The following is a 19,810-nucleotide window of genomic DNA, read 5'->3' as shown; positions in this document are numbered from 1 at the left end:
TTCATTTCTTCTTTTTTGGATGAATCCCATGGGAATTAAATCCACTCCTGTTGTTCCACTTTTGATATTATGTTAGCAGTTTCTGTTAACCAACAGCTTGTTATTGCTTCTTTATTAGAAGTTCAAGATGGTGACACTATGCCAGTGAGACTGTCCAAGGACTCTCTTTTCTGATTAGGAGTTGCCAACATGCAAGCTCTGAGGTAACTGTAAAATAAAAATAGGCCTTCTATTTCTCATAAAATCAAACTTAATGTAAAGCCTGTAAAGGAATATTAAAATCAGAATACATAAAGCATACAACTGATATACAAAATGTAGGAAAAAGATTTAAAATTTTCCTCAAAAAAAAAACAGAATATAAAATAATATTGATCTGTTTCAAATTGTTAATGTTACTAATTGATTATAGGTTCTACATGTTACTCATCAACTAGTAATATGTCTCCAAAGCATAAAATTACTTTACAAATAACATCTCCTGTATACACAGATTAATTTTTCTGAATATACAAAAAAATAAAATGAAATATTTATCTACAGGAAAAAGAGTGATATCAGTTTTATTCATGTCATTACTATTAGCTTAGATTCTTACAGTAAATGAAATTTCAACCAAGACATTCTTGGATTCAGGAAATAAAAACATGGCCTTAGTTTAGTTTTTATTTTTATTTATTTATTTTTATTGCATTATATCAATTTTATAGTAACTCAGAATACTTAAAAATGCTAAAATTGTTTTACCACTAATGGAGCTGAGAAAGGATGAGAATTTTTTTCAGTTTCTCCCATCTTCACAACTACAGAAAAAAAGTTCTTGTTTCAGTATGATTTTTAAAATAAAAAACTCATGAGCAGGTTTTTTGTTATACCTATTTATTTACATCTCTAAAAGCCAGCCATTAAATTAAAGTACAAAAAAAATGTATTGAAAAACCAGGTGGTGCATTGTAAATTACTGACAAAAGTATTGATATCAATAATACTGATAAAAAAAATACTGAGATAAGGTAAAGGTTATATTTTCTTTTTTCCAATATTGAACCAATTTTATTTTTAATTTCCCATATAAATATATTTGCTAAATAACTGAATAAAACTTAGTCCTGATAAAGTATGCTGAATAAGTTTAATAATTACTTAGAGTTAGGAAAATTACATTTTACTATTACTGATAAGTAATAACTGAAAGGAATCAGTATTTTTGTGTAGTGTACTGAATTATTTCAGTACTTCCTGATAAAATAATTCATTCTCAGCAACATGCCTCAATACATTTGTCAATTAAGTCGCTACATTATCTTTGCTGTTTATTCCTGCAGTTTGTTGTAAGACTTACAACTTGTTCCTTTATTGAAAAATATATTTAATACTAGAAATGTCTAGTGACAACAAAAGTGAAACACAATTTGACAGATCATTAACATAAGCAGAGTGCAATAGAGCTGCATTTATTAATGCACTAAAGAATACAATCGTTTTGAATAGACTGTTATTGGAAAAAATAGTTCTAGACAAAAAAAAATGCTTGGAATGAAATAAAAAATGATTATGGAAAAATATTGGAGAAACTATTTCCAAAGAAAAAGTAATGAGGATCTTAAATAACCTAAAAACTGAAATAAAAAAGAAAATAGATACAAAGACAACAGGTAACAAAGTATAAATATAAAAGCATGACAAAAAGATTTTATTGAGATACCGGAAAAATATGAAAACCCTACTGTAAATAAAATGCTGTAAGGCTTGCTGTGGGATTGTTACAAAACAAAAATGTTGCGAATCAAGTGTGGCAAATGAAGACCAAGCACATTTTCTGAAGCTACTAGTCAAATTTCATAAAAGAAAAGAGCTATTCAGAAAAAAAAGAAAAAGAGGTACAAGACTGAAGAATCTGTTGGTTTATCCACTGTTCAGTTACAGCGACTGGTTCTTATTGACTGGCTGAACTTGATCAGAACACAAAAGAAACACAAAGAATTAAAAATGCAGCTTTTATACAACAGAATTAGAAATCAGAAATAACCCCTCCTAACACAAAACAGGGAGACAAAATTTTTCATTCTCAGATAATCTTCTTTTGAATTAATTTTTCTGACTGCATTTTACTTTTATATTAAATAAAATAAATAAATAATTTTTTCTTCAACACTTTTTCTGAAATTAAAAAACATACAAAAACAAGTGATAAACTTGTTTAAAACTCCATTTTTCTCTAGCTTCATCTTGTTTTCATCTAGTTTCATCAGTGTTTTCAAGTTTTCTCTAATTTCATCTATGGTTTGGGGAAAATTAATCTGATCAGCAGCTTTGGAAGTAACTTTCTCTAGAACATTGTTAAATATTTTATTAACTGTAGTTCTGTGAATTCTGAAATCTTCGACAACACTCTTTTGGTATCCCGGATTAGACAAGCATCTTAAAAATACTTCCATTTTACACTGAGCACTTACAGTCTCTCCTCTTGTTTCATTAGTTTAGTTAATTTTTATTTTTAAACTTATTAATTTTATTTGAAATGATTTAATTATTTAAAATGATATATTTATCATTTATAATGGTGATTTTAATTTAAAATGAGATATTTATCATTTATAATGATTATTATAATTTAAAATGATATAAGTAATAAAATTAATAAGTTTAAAAATAAAAATGATAACAAAAAGTTAATTTATAATAAAAATTTAATAATAAATAAAAACAAAATATATAAACTAAAAAACAAATTAAAAGAAAATAATTGTATAGTGATAAAATCTGATAAAACAAGAACTCCCATTATTATTTCAATTGATGAATACAATGATTCAATAAATAAATATATAAATGAAAGTGGTTTTAAAAAAATGAATGACCCAACCAATAGTTTTTTTAAGAATTACAAAAGACCTCATAGTTAAATACAAAGAAATATTTAATTACAATAGCAAATTAAAATATCATAGCAGATTATATACATATAAACCTTATGCCCCAAAACTCTCAGGTCTTCCAAAATACATAAAGTATCCCTATGAGATTAATGAATTTCAAAACAGCCCCAAGTTATATAATTACCAAAATTAATGATAAAGTAATTACATCAAAGATAAATTTAGAATATAAAAAACAGGTACATATTGATTAATAAATTTAAAATTAATAATAAAACTAAAATGATTAGCTTCGATATGACTAATATGTACCCAAGTACCCATTGATTATACAATCTCAGTAATAGAGAACAAATTAATAAAAACAGACCAAGAGCAAAAATTTATAAACAGTATTATAATAATAATTATAAATATACATGTGTAAACAGAATTATTTTGAATTTAATGAAACATGTTATACACAAGAAAATGTTTTACCTATGGGATTTCCCTTATCTGCTGTAATGTCAGAAATTTATCTGCAGAAATTTGAAAGTAGAATAGTCTACGGCATAAATCACATACATAAAATTTTATTATGGGTCAGATACATGGATGATATTTTGGTTATATATGAACCCATAAAAGTCAACTATTGGTATTCGTTTTTTTAGATTTTTCTGTTACTGTGTGTTTTGGTGGTTAAGTTGTTATTTTTTGAGTTAATTAGCACAGTGGTGTTGATGAATTATTTGAATTTTCAAAAAATTACATATATATATATATATATATATATGAATGTATGTTTTACTAGTAATTTATGATACAATATATTTTTATGTTAAACAGGATCCAAGATTTGATGACGAAGTAGACCGTATAATGGGTTACCATACAGAATCATTACTTTGTATGCCAGTTCGCAATGCATATGATGAAATAATAGCAGTAGCCCAAGTAGTGAACAAAAATCCAGATCGTGACAATGGACATTTCACCAGTAAAGATGAAAAGGTAATTAATCAAGAATAATGATTGTCTTTTTTTCTAATACAATTTTCTTATCAGTGTAATCATTTGTAACAGATACAAGATGGATATTTTTATTTGAATTCAACCTCTAAGGCAGTTAACCTTAAGTTAGTTCATGCAATAAGAGAAAGGTATAACTTACATGCACAGATCGCTGCATCTAGATGTGTTATATAATTAGAACCCAACAATGGCAAAGACAATATTACAAGCTTAACATTAAAATAGAAAAACATCCTCGCCATTCACAGATATTTAAATTAGTGTATTTATTCTGGATGATGTTTGCAACCCAGTATAAATAAAATGCTTGAAAATATCTACAGTGTATTATTACTCAAAAACCAACCACCACTGATTTTCAGCAAGCTAATCATTACCAGAAAAATTTAGCCTGAATTCCCTAGTATATTTTTCAAACACTCATAATAGAGATTGAAAATTTTAACACAAAAGCAATTTAACACTTTCGACTTGAATTACCACATCTTTGTGACGAAGATGTTTAATGTGATTTGAGTGTTATTTTCTGCTCTTCCTAGCATTGCCCCTCTAAAATTTGTAGTTGATGAGTTTCAGAGTACCTCCATTCTAAAAACTACATCTAGCACTGAGTCTTCCTGAGTTGGGATTGTCAAATAAATACAAGTATAACAATGTTAAACTCTGCCCACTTGTGTCTTTCCTTTGTGGTTACCACTTTGTGAACAATCTTACTTTTGGTACTACCAAATAATAATCTGAAAATATGTTGCTACCTCTCACCCATCACTAATGTATCCATGACCTGGCTGGCAATTTTTTGATCACTGATAACATAATCAATCAAAGATCTCTGTCCTCGAGTAGACTGTGTAAATTTATGAATCTCCTTGTTAAAACCTGCAAACACTGTTAACATCTCTCCATTCTTATTCATTATACTTTCTCCTAATGTTCTGATTGTATCTGGTACTGCCATTCATCCAACCATAGCATTCATATCACCAATCAATAACACACCATATCTTTAATTAAATCTTTCCAGTAAACTCTACAAATTTCTTTTGATTTTTTCACCTTTTCCTCCTTTGGTGCATACACTCCTATTACAATTACACACACTGCCACAATTGCAATTCACTCAATAATCTTGCAGTCACGTACTTACATCCCTTGATTCCCCGCTTCCACTTCCTATTAGCAAAAATTACCACCCCCCTTTAACACTCTCAATGTACTTTCAACACCACTAAAAAAAACCATAGCAGAACAACCAACATATTTTGATCCCTTAATTTCTTTTTTATTTCTGTGACAAGGGCAATAAATATCTTCTTTTCATCCAAAATCTTTGCTGTTTATACTTCTACTTACATATTTCCTGCACATTCCATGTATCTCATTTTAAGTCATCCACAACCCATTTCAATTTATACTAGCTTATTACACAACCCCAGCTTGGAGGAAAGGGACTCATCTGTTAGGTTTATCGTGCTTTAGCTGAAATATCCCCACTTTAATGCACCAAGAATTCATCTTTCACTCTCTCCCACCTGACTACATAACAAGACACATGCTGCTATGCATCCAGAGGTCAGGTGACTAATGAGAACTTCAAGGATTCATGGGAGTATAATTTCCTGGTGATGTGAGCTGATGAAATACACATGTAAAAGGTTCTATCTTGATAGAAGACTTTAAATGACATCTACTCTCTGTTAGTGTCATTTGACATCCTCTCATCTCCAATTTGAATGGTACATGAAAATTACTAATGGGTTGATCAGCACAAATATTTACTTTTATTTGGCAGATTTGCTACGTTTTCTAATTTCAAGTAAATGATCAATTATTAATACAATAAAATTCTTTTAGAATTATTCATGTTTTTTAAGTTGATTTATAAATGGAAACATACTGCATGGCTTGCAATGAAAGGTAACGATTTATTAAAAAAAAAAAAGCGTTATTAATCTGACTAATTATTGAGTGTTGTTAGAACTATTTTTACTAAACGTCATTCAATTTACAGATAGTATTTTCTGGCACTGCTAGGGTAGTTTTATTTTGTAAACAGGACATTAGCTTGCATATTTAGTATAAAAACTAGCTTAATAATTTGAAAATTAAAAAACCTTTTATTTTATAAAAAAAGGAATAGGACAAATACGTTTCCTATCCTTGTGTGTGTACGCACATATATTTGAATAATTTTAGGCGTAGGTGTATGTGAGCAATGGGTATGTAAAATGAATGAATTTTTATTATTATTATTTTATTATACATCATATTTGTAATCATAATTAATTATTTGCTAAGTTAATTTTCAATTTAACCTTATTGTGAAGATGAGATATCCTTTACAGTCAAGTGGTTATAGTCACCTAGATTAATTAGTGTTTTTAAAACAGATTTAATCCTTCAGTTAGAGAGTAACTATTACACAAGTGTGCTATGTTAACAGGAGACACATGCATAACGGTATGTCATTTTCAAACCTTTAAACATAAAACAATATTTTATCTCTACTTTTTTTCACATTTCAACCTCAAAAATGCATTTACACAATATGCTTTAATTAAAAAATATATATAGGTAAGAAAAATCTGGCAAAATATTGACTTACATAGGTCAAAAAGTAGTATTGTGAAATGGTAATAAATTTTAAAAAGTTGTAAAATAAAAAATTCTATGAACTTGTAAAAAGTAGTAAAATAAAGTAAAGTAAATGTAAAAAGTATAAAAAACGTAAAAGTTGTGTAAAAATGAAATTGAAAAAATTCTATTCTACTTGTAAAATAAAATAGCCTTCAAAAAGTCATTATATGTTCTTGCACAATTTTGCTGTAATAAAAAGACTTTTATAATGTTAATATTCACCAAAATTAGTTTATAAAAGTTACGATCAAAAAACTCTTAAAAAGAGTTATCCAAATTTTTTTAAATTTACGAGCCCAAGTATCAAGACCACTTCTTTAAAAGATTATGATGTTTACTAAAATAAGATTTAAGCACCAAAATTCCTAAATTTCAAATAAAAACGTTTTAATTTTAGGAAAATCCTTACTCTATTGTGAAAATTTAGAATAAATTTATTTCTAAAGAAACCCTTAAAAAAAATATTAATTTAAAAAAGCATTGTTTAAAAATAATGAAAAAATAAAGGTGCTGTTATTCATTACTGTTCTATGAAAGTAATGAAAAAAAGATTGCTTCTAGTTTTCGGTCCAGAATATAATGTAGGTAGGTGCCAAGGCTAATTTAATTTTAATATCCGTTTAACTAATGAAGAAAAGGACAAAAAATTAATTTTTTAATAATAAAAATTAAAAGGGTTAGAGCTATAAAACAACTAATTGAATAAAGATGGGAAAAATTTTAAGAAATTTTTTTCTAAAAATATTCATATACAGGTTAAGCTTAATAAATATGTGTAAGAAAAGTTTTTTTCTAAATCCAAAACCCTCTTCAAATAAAAGTTAAAATAAGAAAAATAAAATTTTCAAAAAAACATTTCTGCATTTTTGGTCCGGAGTCTATAATTTAAAAAAATTGTACACAATTCTTGATGGTCTAAATATGAAGTATAAACTTTCAAAGATTTCTTGAAAAATATTTAAACCGATAGGATATAGGGCAAAAGAATAAAAAACATGTATTTCAGTTTCAAGAAACGGGGGTTGAGTTTTTGAAAAAATGTTTGGTTTATTTATATATGCATTTTAGGTAGCCTTGCTTAAAGTTTCTTTAAAATACCTCTGAAAAAAATCGAAATTGGAAAGTAAATTCGAAAGTATTCGTCGGGAAAATAAAATGGCATAATAAATACAGAAATTAAATCTGAGATCAGCTAATTCAGAAGCCTCTAACTGATTAGGTTGTGTATCTGAAATTCAATGTTTCAAGGGTCAATATCTAGACACGGTTATAATTTAGACATTAAATTCTGACTTTTAATAAAATTGACGGCTAGATTTTAATTTACTTCGGTTTAATCCTTGCACACTTTTAAGAAAATTGTAGAGAATTTTTTTTACCTTGTTTGATTAATTTAGTCTTCCTTATTTATAATATAACACTAATAACATAATGGAATAGATAACTAACATGACAAAACTTTACTTGATAATACTCTATCAAATTAGACTATAAATTTTCTAGAAAATAATTTGTTTAAAAATATTAAAATTAGTACTTACCAAGCAACATTCTACAAACTTAAATAAATAAATTTAATCCTAAAATAATAAAATTAACATTCCTCAAGTTGTGAAATGATTTTTTAAGTGCGTAAATTAGAAGAATTAAAATTAAAACTTACCAAATAATTACGTATAATATTAAACAAATATGACGAATAATAAAATTTCATTCATTTTACATCCCATTGCTCACACGCGCGCATACTCTTAATTATTCAAATACACGTTCGTACACAAAGAGGAATAGGAATTATATTAAGCAAATTACTTTATTCAAATTTTTTTTTAATTTTAAAATTACTAAGTTAGTTTTCAAATTACAGATCTAACGCAACGTAATGTACTGATTACAGAATAAAACAACCCTACCAGAACCAGGTAATACTAATAGAAATTGTACTATATTTAGTAAAACGAGTTGTAAGAACTCTCCACCATAGATAGCATTACACTCGGATTAATAATGATTTTTTTTCTTTTTTTTAATAAATCGTTACTTATCATTACAAGCGATACTGGATTATTCCACTTATAAATTAATTAAAAATGATAAATTATTCTTAAGTAATTTTATTGAATTAATGACTGATCATTTACTCAAATTAGAAAACAAAATAAACTTCCCGAATAGAAAAGTAATTTGTGCTGATTGACATCTTGGAAACTGTTTGCTGAAAAGTTAACTTTGCGCAGTGGCGATATCGTAACCAGTGAAGTTCATCTGAGGTGCGATTATTGCTAGTTGAAAACTTTTACCAATACCCCGCCATGTGGTCGTGAAATACCGACCGCTACGGCAATTTTTGGAAGTTCCTACGGGAGCTCGTAATTTCAATATAATGTAGATTTAAATAGTTGATTGCCTAGTTGCGATGTAACGTCCATTAAAATCCTGTTTAACTTTCAAATTTTAAGCATAACTCTTACGGCTAAAGGGCATGCTTTAGCCACTCTCCCGTTCTGGTGTGTCGTGAATGTAAGACATTGTTGCTCAAGTACAACCCTAATCTGATCTGTGGAAGGAAGGATTGGAATGCAATACACAATTACAAAAAAAAGACCCAGCAGCAAGGGACCGGGACCGATTCGTTGAGGCTATACAACGATGGAGATCTCCTTCTCCTGTGTGCCTTCTGTTCTGTAATAAAACAATTGGGATGGTTGACAACCTAAACATCAAAAGCTGTGTACATTGGAACATCTTTTACACAAAAGACATGCTACAACTCAAGCTATGTGTTTGAATTCCTTGTGTTGTTAAATTTTTCAATCTTTTGGGAACACCCTGGGGGAGAATCAACTAAATTTTACCAATCAAGAATAACTTACTGAAAATCAGTGTTGTGGTTAGGATTGGTTTTTGAATAATAAAATATACATGGCAGATATTTTTGAAGATAATCCATATGGAATATAGTAATATGAAGTATCTGTTAATAGGGTGATGTTTTTTCTGTTTTTAATTTTAATCTTAAACTTCTCAGTACAATCAATTGTTTGTGTTCTCTACATATTCACACCTAGGTGTAATGCATATATGTAAGCTATGTTTTCTCTTACTACATGAGCAAGGGATGCTTCCTACTGGCCCTGAATTATGAATGATGATCAAAAGATATATATTCAAGATCTTATTAATATCAATCTAATAATCAATCCAAAAAAGATTGGTTATTTTGTGTAGTATTTAAATAAATACTGAGTAATAGATTTTTTTTATGTACTATTTTGTGTATATAACGTAGTTTATAGAATTGTCCAGGTGGTAGTGGAAAAATGAAAACCAACTAAAATGACATACAAGAAATGAAATTTTGAACTTATGCCTTTCTAAAATAAATGATGCTTATCTGATAACACAAATGTCAAATTCTGATTTCAACTACAGTTGGCTCTTTTTTTTAACCTCTGGTATCATCGGTAGGTATTGCTTAAGAGGATGAGATGAATGTGACAATTTTTGTAGCGAGTGAAAATGCCATGCCTGACCAGGATTCAAACCCCAGGACATCTGGATGAAAGACTGATGAGACACTACCGCTCTAGATTTGAACACTAGATCGTGGATACCAGTGTTCTTTGGTGGATGGGTTTCAATTAACCACACATCCAGGAACAGTCGACCTGAGACAGTACAAGACTACACATTCATATCCTCTGAAGTAATACCTTATGATGTTTCCAGATGCTAAACAGAACTAGTTCAGTGAAGAGATCAACAGGAGCCACTTCACTCCAATCTTCCAAAGCAAGCCAGGTTTTTACCCTTAGGAATACTTGTGCATTATGTACCAAAAAAAAATTACTTACAAAACATATGTTATAATTAAAGCCTAATACCACCTGCATTTCAGTGAAGTGGCTTAAAGATACTCACTCAACAGTACACTTAGTTCAATAAAGAAGACAACAAGTAACCAGTTATTCCCATTTTTTCTTGAAAATGCAATAACATTTTTTTTTTTGTAACTTGCATAACATTTGAGAGATTACTCTAAATGTAACTAACAGACAAATATATATTTACATTTATTTAATGATATTAACATAAATATAGCCTTAGATAAATTAACTGAATAATGATGAAAAATTTCCACATCTAGCCAGAAATCAGATAATTATGTCATGTCTTAAGGATGCTGGTTTAAATGTGTCTCCAAATTAGCCAAAAAATATGTGTTGTAGTGTATTAGATAGATGACAGTACAGATCCCCAACTCTAATGGTATTCAAGGAAATCTTTAATTAAAGGCAGTTACACTCACTGCTTTCCAAATCACTTTATTTTGTACACTGGAATTGAAGTGGGTAGTAAGTAACATGACATAATTTTCTATTAAAATATACTTACTTTAAATATATTTAAACATATTCACTTGAAATATATTTCCAAGTAAAATATTTAGAGTATTGATTTTGTGGGAATGGGTTTCTGTAAAAATATTAATATATTATGAAACAAAATTGCACTAACCATGACTAACACTTTAAAAACCAAAATAACACTTTAAAAACCATGACTAATTCTAAAGCAATTTTATTGTATTAATAATTGATCATTTACTTAAAATTAGAAAACACAGAAAACAATTTGAAAACAAAAAACAAATTTGTGCTGATCGACTTAGTAAGTTTCATGCATTATTAAATTTGAACTCTGGCGATATCATACATCTGATGTGTGATTTACCTGTTTCTCTTAACAGTAATTAGAAGCACATTATGTTGTCTTAACTTTAAAATGAATCATAATTATGAAATTAAAACACATAAAACAGAGGGACCCACATTTAGAAAATTGAATATGAAATTTTTGTTGAATCACGGATAATTTCCTAAATCTGGTAATTCTAGAAAAAATTTATTTAAGGAACTATAATATACGCAGTGTTACTTACACTGCATATATTAATAAATCCTCCAACTCTTAAAACTGAAAAATAAATGGTTTTATGTTCTTTTGCTCTGTCTTCCTTCAGTTTAAATATTCAAAAATCACATGAAAATCTGTGCTTTATATATATCTTATGGAGGAATATCCTGGGTCTTCCGATTTAAAATGGTTTGCTGACACACATTATGAAAAAATGTGATTTTGAAAATAAAATTAAGAGCAGATGAAATTCCCTAGTGTCGTTAAAAAAACAAAAACAGGTTTAAATATAAACCAGTTATATCAATGAAAATGCTCGTAAGACTTTCCTGAACGAACATTATTGTTATTAGTGTTCTCTGAATTATCATTTCTAATAAAGTTATCAACTTTTACTTAATTCAGATTTTCAGTAGTACACAATTTTATGTAATACATTTGAGTATTATTGTTTGATTTAATGAAATTACCATTTATACATTTTATTTATATGTATAGTATATTTATATGTATATTTTGTTTAAACAACAAAAAATTGAAAACAAAAAATATAAATCTTAGACAACAAATCAAAATAATAATGTGAATAAACAGATAACAAAACAACAATAAAAATTAAAATACTTAAACAACAAAAAATATATGAAACCCTATCAATTATAAAAAAATAAGAAATAGAAAAAAAAAATCAAAAAAACAAACCCACTAAATAAACAAATCAATTATTTAATACACAAAAAAGGATTAAAGAAAAAATAAAAAAAATAAATTTTAACATAAGGTTAATCTATCTAAATAATCTCTTCTAGAATTACGAATTAAAAAAACCAATAAAGAAAGTCCTAAAACACCATCACAAACCCCAAACACCAAATAAATAACTAAAAAATAATAATCAAAATCAAAATAACCTATAAACCCAAAAATAAAATAAAAAGAATAAAGTAATAAATATTCAAGCCCCAAAAGACATAAAAGAAAATGCCTACGAACAAATAAAAAAATAATTAATCTAAAAAAATAACCAAAAAAATAAATAATTATCATAAGTAAAGTTTAGGATAGTTTAAAAAAAAAAATGATCTTGTAAATCATAATTTAAAAAAATTTATCTAAACAAAATCAGTAAAGAAAAGATCATCTTTAGTATCCAAAACTAATATTTTATATTAAAATACTTACTGAATTTTCACAAAATATTTAATTTTATCAAACAGCCTTAATGTGCAGAAATAATTCAATAATAATTAAATCATCATGATATCTTTACATTATATTTTTAACAACAGTAGGAGGACTAATAATTATATTCATATACATATCAAGAATCGCATCAAATGAAAAATTCAAACCAAGAACAAAAATTTTTTTAATATGAATACTAGTAACATTAATTTCTGTTATAATAAGAAATCTAGACCCAACAACAGAAATAATTACTAAACTCAATGAAATAAAAGAAATGACAACCGAATTAACTGAAGAAAAATCAACAAGAAAATTTTTTAGAATATATAAAATAAACATTACAATTACAATAATATTTATCCTAATTATTACAATAATCTCAGTAAATAACATCGTAAGAACATTTGAAGGACCACTTAAAAAAACTTATGTTTAAATCTATACGTAAATCAAGACCAATTAATTCATTCTTAATTGATTTACCAAGACCATCAAATATTTCATTATGATGAAACTTTGGATCACTTTTAGGAATATGCTTAATAATTCAAATTATTTCAGGATTATTCCTAGCAATACATTACTCACCAAGAATTGATAAAGCCTTTAAAAGAATTGTACATATTACCCGAGAGGTAAATTACGGATGAATAATTCGGAATATCCACGCAAATGGTGCATCATTATTCTTCATTCTAATTTTTATGCACACAGGACGAGGAATATATTATGGATCATTTAAATTAAAAAAAACATGAATATCAGGATCATTAATTCTTCTAACATTAATGGCAACCGCATTCATAGGATATGTACTACCATGAGGTCAAATATCCTTCTGAGGAGCAACAGTAATTACTAACTTAATTTCAGCAATTCCTTATATAGGAGAAATAGTAGTACAATGGGTATGAGGAGGATTCGCTGTAGACAATCCCACACTAAATCGATTCTTCACATTCCACTTTATTTTACCATTCATCTTATCAATAATAGTAATGTTACACTTAATATTCCTACACGAATCCGGATCATCCAACCCACTAGGTATAAAAAACAATATTGACAAAATTCCATTCCACCCATACTTTAGAACAAAGGACATCTTAGGAATAGCAATAACAATAATTATTTTTACAATAATAATTAATTTAAATCCATTCCTAACTATAGACCCAGAAAATTTTACACCAGCAAACCCACTAAGAACACCTCCGCACATTCAACCAGAATGATACTTTTTATTTGCATATGCAATTCTACGATCCATCCCTAGAAAACTGGGAGGAGTAGTAGCACTAATAATATCAATTATAATTATTATATCAATACCATTTTCAATAAAAATAAAATTTCAAACAAGATCATTCTACCCAATAAATAAAATAATATTTTGAACTATAGTAAATACATTTATTTTACTCACATGAATTGGAACACGACCAGTAGAAGAACCATATATTATTACAGGACAAATCCTAACCACAATTTACTTCTCATTCTTTATTATCCATCCCATGTCTACAAAGATATGAGATAAATTGTAAATTACAAGTTAATAAGCTCAAAGCAATATAACTTGAAATTATAGGAAAGTATAAAATACTATTAACTTTTTTTTCACCTTAAAATAATGAAAAACAAAAAAATCCTAAAAAAAATAAAAACCAAAATATAATTCAAAGTAACAGGCAAATAGCTCTTTCAACACATATATATTAATTTATCATAACGATAACGAGGAAAGGAACCACGAACCCATACAAAAAAATAAATAAGAAAAACAACCCTAATAAAAAAAAAAAATTTATACAATCACCCCCCTAAAAAAACTAAACAAGTAAAAAATCTCATAAATATTATATTTCTATATTCAGATAAAAAAAATAAAGAAAATCTAAATGATCTATATTCAACATTAAATCCAGAAACCAACTCTGACTCACCCTCAGAAAAATCAAATGGAGAACGATTAGTTTCAGCTAAAATACAAGAAAGAAAAATTATAAATAAAGGAAAAGAAAAAAAGATAAATCAAACATCAAACTGAAAATAACAAAAATAATTTAAATTAAAAGACTCACAATATAAAATAAAACAAAAAATAACTAAAAAAAAAACAACTTCATAAGAAATTCTTTGAGAAATTCTACGTATACAACCCAATAAAGAATAAACAGAATTAGATGATCAACCAGCAATTATAATAAAATAAACCCCTAAACCAGAACAACAAAAAAAAAAGACAATAAGAAAATCCGACAAAATTAAAACTAAAAGGAAATATTAACCAAAAATCAAAGAAACAGAAAGACCCAGAATAGGTACAAAAAAATAAATTAAATAATTTCCAAAAACAAGAAAATAGAATTCCCTTCTAAATAACTTTAAAGCATCTCTAAAAGGCTGTAACAAACCAAATAAACCAACCCTATTAGGACCCCTGCGGAATTGAATATAACCCAAAATCCTACGTTCAAATAAAGTAAAAAAAGCAACACCCAAAAGAATAAAAATAAATAAAAAAAAAGAACTAAGAATAAACATTTACTAACTGTAAAAATACATTATTAAATTCTAAATTTAAAGCACTTAAATCTGCCAAATTAGTAAATAAATTATTATATTACCAAAAATCCTTTCATACCAATTAGAATAAATTTAAAGAAGATAGAAACCAACCTGGCTCACGCCGGCTTGAACTCAGATCATGTAAAATTTTAAAGGTCGAACAGACCCAAAACTGTAAAACCTACCCCACAGAAACTTTTAATCCAACATCGAGGTCGCAAACAAATCTATCAATAAGAACTCTCCAGATTTATAACGCTGTTATCCCTAAGGTATCTTAATCTTTTAATCAAAATAAAGGATCAAATACACATAAAAAATGTAAAAAAAAAATAAAGATTAAAATTTTATTTGTCACCCCAACAAAATTTAATTTATAAAAATTTTAAAAATAAACTAAAAAAAAAAAATTAAAAATAAAATAAAGATCTATAGGGTCTTATCGTCCCTCTTCTAAATTTAAGCTTTTTAACTTAAAAATAAAATTCAAATTAAATTTCAAAAATAAAGTATAATTTTCGTCAAACCATTCATTCCAGACCTCAATTAAAAGACTAATTATTATGCTACCTTAGCACAGTCAAAATACTGCGGCTATTTAAATCATTGAGCAGGTCAAACCTTAAATAAATCACAAAAGGACATGTTTTTGATAAACAGGCGAAATTATTTCTTGCCTAATTCATAAATGAAATTTTTAAATCTACTAATTTAATCATAATTAAAAATAAAAAAATTAATTAAAATCCAGTAAAAAAATAAATATAAAAAAAAATTAATTTAATCTACAATGAACTTTAAATGATGAAAGATTCTAATCCAACAAGAAAAAGAAAAAAAAATAAATTATATATAAAAAAAGAGCTTATCCACCTTAATATAAAATTTCAAAATGAAAAAAAAAAATAAAATTAACAAAAAGAAATTCTCGATTGAATCAATTTACCAGATAACCAGATATAAAAAGAAATGAATTTCATATCAAAACAATCCCAAACTTATAAATAATTATTCCACAATAAAATACAGATTAAGATAGATCTTCACTATTCGGGAAAAAAAAATAAATTTAAAAAATTAATTAACCCTGATACAAAAGGTACTAAAAAAAAATTATTATTCTAAAATAAAATTTAATTATCCAATACTGTACAATTAACTAAATTAAAAAAAATCAAATAAAAAAAAAGAAAGACACAAAAAAAATTTAAAAAAAAAAAAAAAAAAAAAAAAAACCTATCAGACTCAACTGAATTGAACAGTAACAAATCTTATTGTAAATAAGAATAAACCGAAGTCCGATTCTAGATACACTTTCCAGTACATCTACTTTGTTACGACTTATCTCAATTTATGAGAGTGACGGGCGATATGTACATAATTAAGAGCAAAATTCAAAAAATTTATTAAAAAAAATTACTATTAAATCCAAATTCAGATTTAATCAAATTAAAAAATCAAAAAACAAAAATTAATGTACCCCATAATAACCTTCTTATAACTGCATCTTGACCTAACATAAATCTTAAAAAAGAAAAAGAAAATAAACTTTCATTACACTCAACGACAGAGATATACAAGAAAAAAAAGGTACAAAAAATCGTGGAATATCATTTAAATTACAGGTTCCTCTAAAAAGATTTAAAAACCGCCAGATCTATTAAATTTCAATTATAAAAAATATACTACCTTAGAAAAAAAATACTAATTAAGAATAACAGGGTATCTAATCCTGGTTTAAATTCAAATTTACATAGAAAAAAAAAAATTATTATATAAATTTCACCTAAATACAAAATATTAAAACTAAATAAGACTAAATTCTAAAAAAAATTAACTTGAACCTGAGGAATAACCGCAAATGCTGGCACAACATTTTTTGGTTCTAAAAAATATAACTTAAATTAAAAAATTAAATTAAAAAACCTTAACACTGAAAATAAAAATCAACCATTAAGGATATTTAACCTAACAAAAATTTACATGCGTTATAAATTTAAAGCCAAATTTTAAAACAAAAATCAAATTTTTTTTAAAACCATATTTAAAAGGAACCTTAACTACAAATTTACAAACAACAAACTAAACAAATTACATTCAAAAAAGGATCTCCTCCCTTGTGTAAATACAACTTCGAGCTACCCCTAACTGAAGTTAAATTAATTATAGCTTAAACCAGTAGATAAAATCATAAGCTAATAATTTTAAAAGAAATATTAGATAAAGCTACCCCTAACATTATCTAACTTAAATAAAAAAACAGTAGTTAAAATACATAAAAGTAAACTTAAAAGTTGACATTCAAAAGCCACACAAATATAAGATAAAGCTACCCCTAACATTATCTAACTTAAATAAAAAAACAGTAGTTAAAATACATAAAAGTAAACTTAAAAGTTGATATTCAAAAGCCACACAAATATAAGATAAAGCTACCCCTAACATTATCTAACTTAAATAAAAAAAAAGTAGTTAAAATACATAAAAGTAAACTTAAAAGTTGATATTCAAAAGCCACACAAATATAAGATAAAGCTACCCCTAACATTATCATAATTTTCTATAAAAAAAAAAAACAATGGTTCTAAATATATAAAAGTAAACTTAAAAGTTGATATTCAAAAGCCACACAAATATAAGATAAAGCTACCCCTAAAATTATCATAATTTTCTATAAAAAAAAAAACAATGGTTCTAAATATATAAAAGTAAACTTAAAAGTTGATATTCAAAAGCCACACAAATATAAGATAAAGCTACCCCTAACATTATCATAATTTTCTATAAAAAAAAAAACAATGGTTCTAAATATATAAAAGTAAACTTAAAAGTTGATATTCAAAAGCCACACAAATATAAGATAAAGCTACCCCTAACATTATCATAATTTTCTATAAAAAAAAAAACAATGGTTCTAAATATATAAAAGTAAACTTAAATAAAAAATAATCTTAATATCACTAATAACAATGTTATAATAATAAATTTGTTTTTAAAGAACCAAAATAAATATTTAAATAAAGCATATGTAGTTATTTTATTAAACTAAACCTTAATATAAGAATTAAACCATGAGGTTTTTTTTTTTTTTTTTTTTTAATAATTATGTATTTTTAGATATACTTATTATAATATAATTATATTCCTTAGGTTTTTTAAACTTTAAAATTTATTTAAATGAATAAAATTATTTTTAATAAAAGTTAATTTTAATTAAATCCTTATAAATTAATTATTTAATTAAAAATAAGAATAATTTTTATTAAATATCTTATTGATGCATTTAATTAAATAATTTATTTTAGATGATTATCTTTACAAAAACTATTTTACATTAAAATAAAAATCTATATTATATTAAAATTCTTACTTAAATATAAGAGGTTATTTATTATATAATAAATTTTTTAATTTATATTAAAATATTATATTTAATAAGATTAAATATTAAAGGGAGAAATAGATATATTTAAATAAATATATTACTATATATAATATATATATTATAATATAACTATCTTTTTTCTTTTTTGTAACATAATAATTAATCAATTGAATAATATAATATAAATATCTTATTATAACGAAAAAATTTTTGTTGAAAAACTAAACTTAAAAATCAAAAATTGCAAAAAATTGAAAACAAAAAATATAAATCTTAGACAACAAATCAAAATAATAATGTGAATAAACGGATAACAAAACAACAATAAAAATTCAAATACTTAAACAACAAAAAAATATGATTGATATGTAGTATTACTGTATGATTGATTGGTCACATGACCATTATTTGGTGGCTTATCAAATCAGTACTCTCAAAACTTATAACTGTCATAATTTATAGTCTTACCTTTCCATTAGTTACTTTCAGTATCTGTTAAAAATAAAGTTACCATTTTTCTAATTTTAATTTAAAAGTCCTTTTAAAATGTCTGCAGTGGTGTAAATGAGTTTGTTATGGTTTTAATAAATCCTGTAATCTCTACATATTCTAAGCTAATAAAATTTATTTATCTTGTGTTTTGGCAGTTTTATAGCGTACCTTTTTTTCAATTATTACTTAGTTTTTGCAATTTTGGAGTCTTGCTCTTGATTTACAAAATTTATATTTATATATTTTATTCATTTTAGTAAATCATTAGTGCATTTGAATCAACTTGTTTGCTTACACCATAATTGCATGATTATTAAAAAAAAAATTTTATTTTGGCAGCCATTTTGAGGTAAACCTGACAATCGATTGTGGCCATTCATGTATTTTTGTAATCCTCTAATAATGCTTAATCCAAATCTCAAATCAAAATCAGAGACAAAAAGTGTTCTACACATACATACATACATATTGAATCAAGTAACAAACTTTTCATTCATTGAAAATGAACTGCAGAAAAATTTTTTTGTTGGATTATTAGGATGTTGCTACATGGTTACATGAACATGCAAAATTTGATAAAATCTGATATGTAACCCAATTTCATGCTTAAATGGAACTTGAGAAAGTGAAACTTACAATAACAATATTATGAACTAATTCTTATTTGCAATTTATGTTGACAAGTTTCTTGAAATTTAACTTTAGTAGTAAATTTACCTAATGT

At 25.9% G+C, this 19,810-nt stretch overlaps 2 protein-coding genes and 1 non-coding gene across 3 annotated transcripts in view; all 3 read left to right on the top strand.

Moving 5' to 3' along the window:
• Positions 1 to 19,810, top strand: part of LOC142324470 (dual 3',5'-cyclic-AMP and -GMP phosphodiesterase 11A-like) — a 148,613-nt gene that overhangs the window by 82,016 nt on the left and 46,787 nt on the right. Inside the window, exon 5 of the mRNA XM_075365295.1 lies at positions 3,711 to 3,875. Within this exon, the coding sequence (XP_075221410.1) occupies positions 3,711 to 3,875 (165 nt within the window). The remainder of the gene's footprint in view (positions 1 to 3,710; positions 3,876 to 19,810) is intronic.
• Positions 8,759 to 8,899, top strand: LOC142325864 (U4 spliceosomal RNA). Its single transcript, XR_012756614.1, has one exon. It is a non-coding gene; the product is annotated as a U4 spliceosomal RNA (small nuclear RNA).
• On the top strand, positions 12,893 to 13,990 carry LOC142324469 (cytochrome b-like). The gene is given in 1 exon segment (XM_075365294.1): positions 12,893 to 13,990. A coding segment is annotated over 1 exon segment (807 nt). The 5' UTR covers positions 12,893 to 13,066; the 3' UTR covers positions 13,874 to 13,990.

Source organism: Lycorma delicatula, chromosome 5, assembly GCF_047948215.1.
Source record: "Lycorma delicatula isolate Av1 chromosome 5, ASM4794821v1, whole genome shotgun sequence".
NCBI classification, from domain to species: domain Eukaryota; kingdom Metazoa; phylum Arthropoda; class Insecta; order Hemiptera; family Fulgoridae; genus Lycorma; species Lycorma delicatula.
Note: the sequence above shows the minus strand (reverse complement) of the source record. Positions and strands in the feature narration are given on the sequence as shown.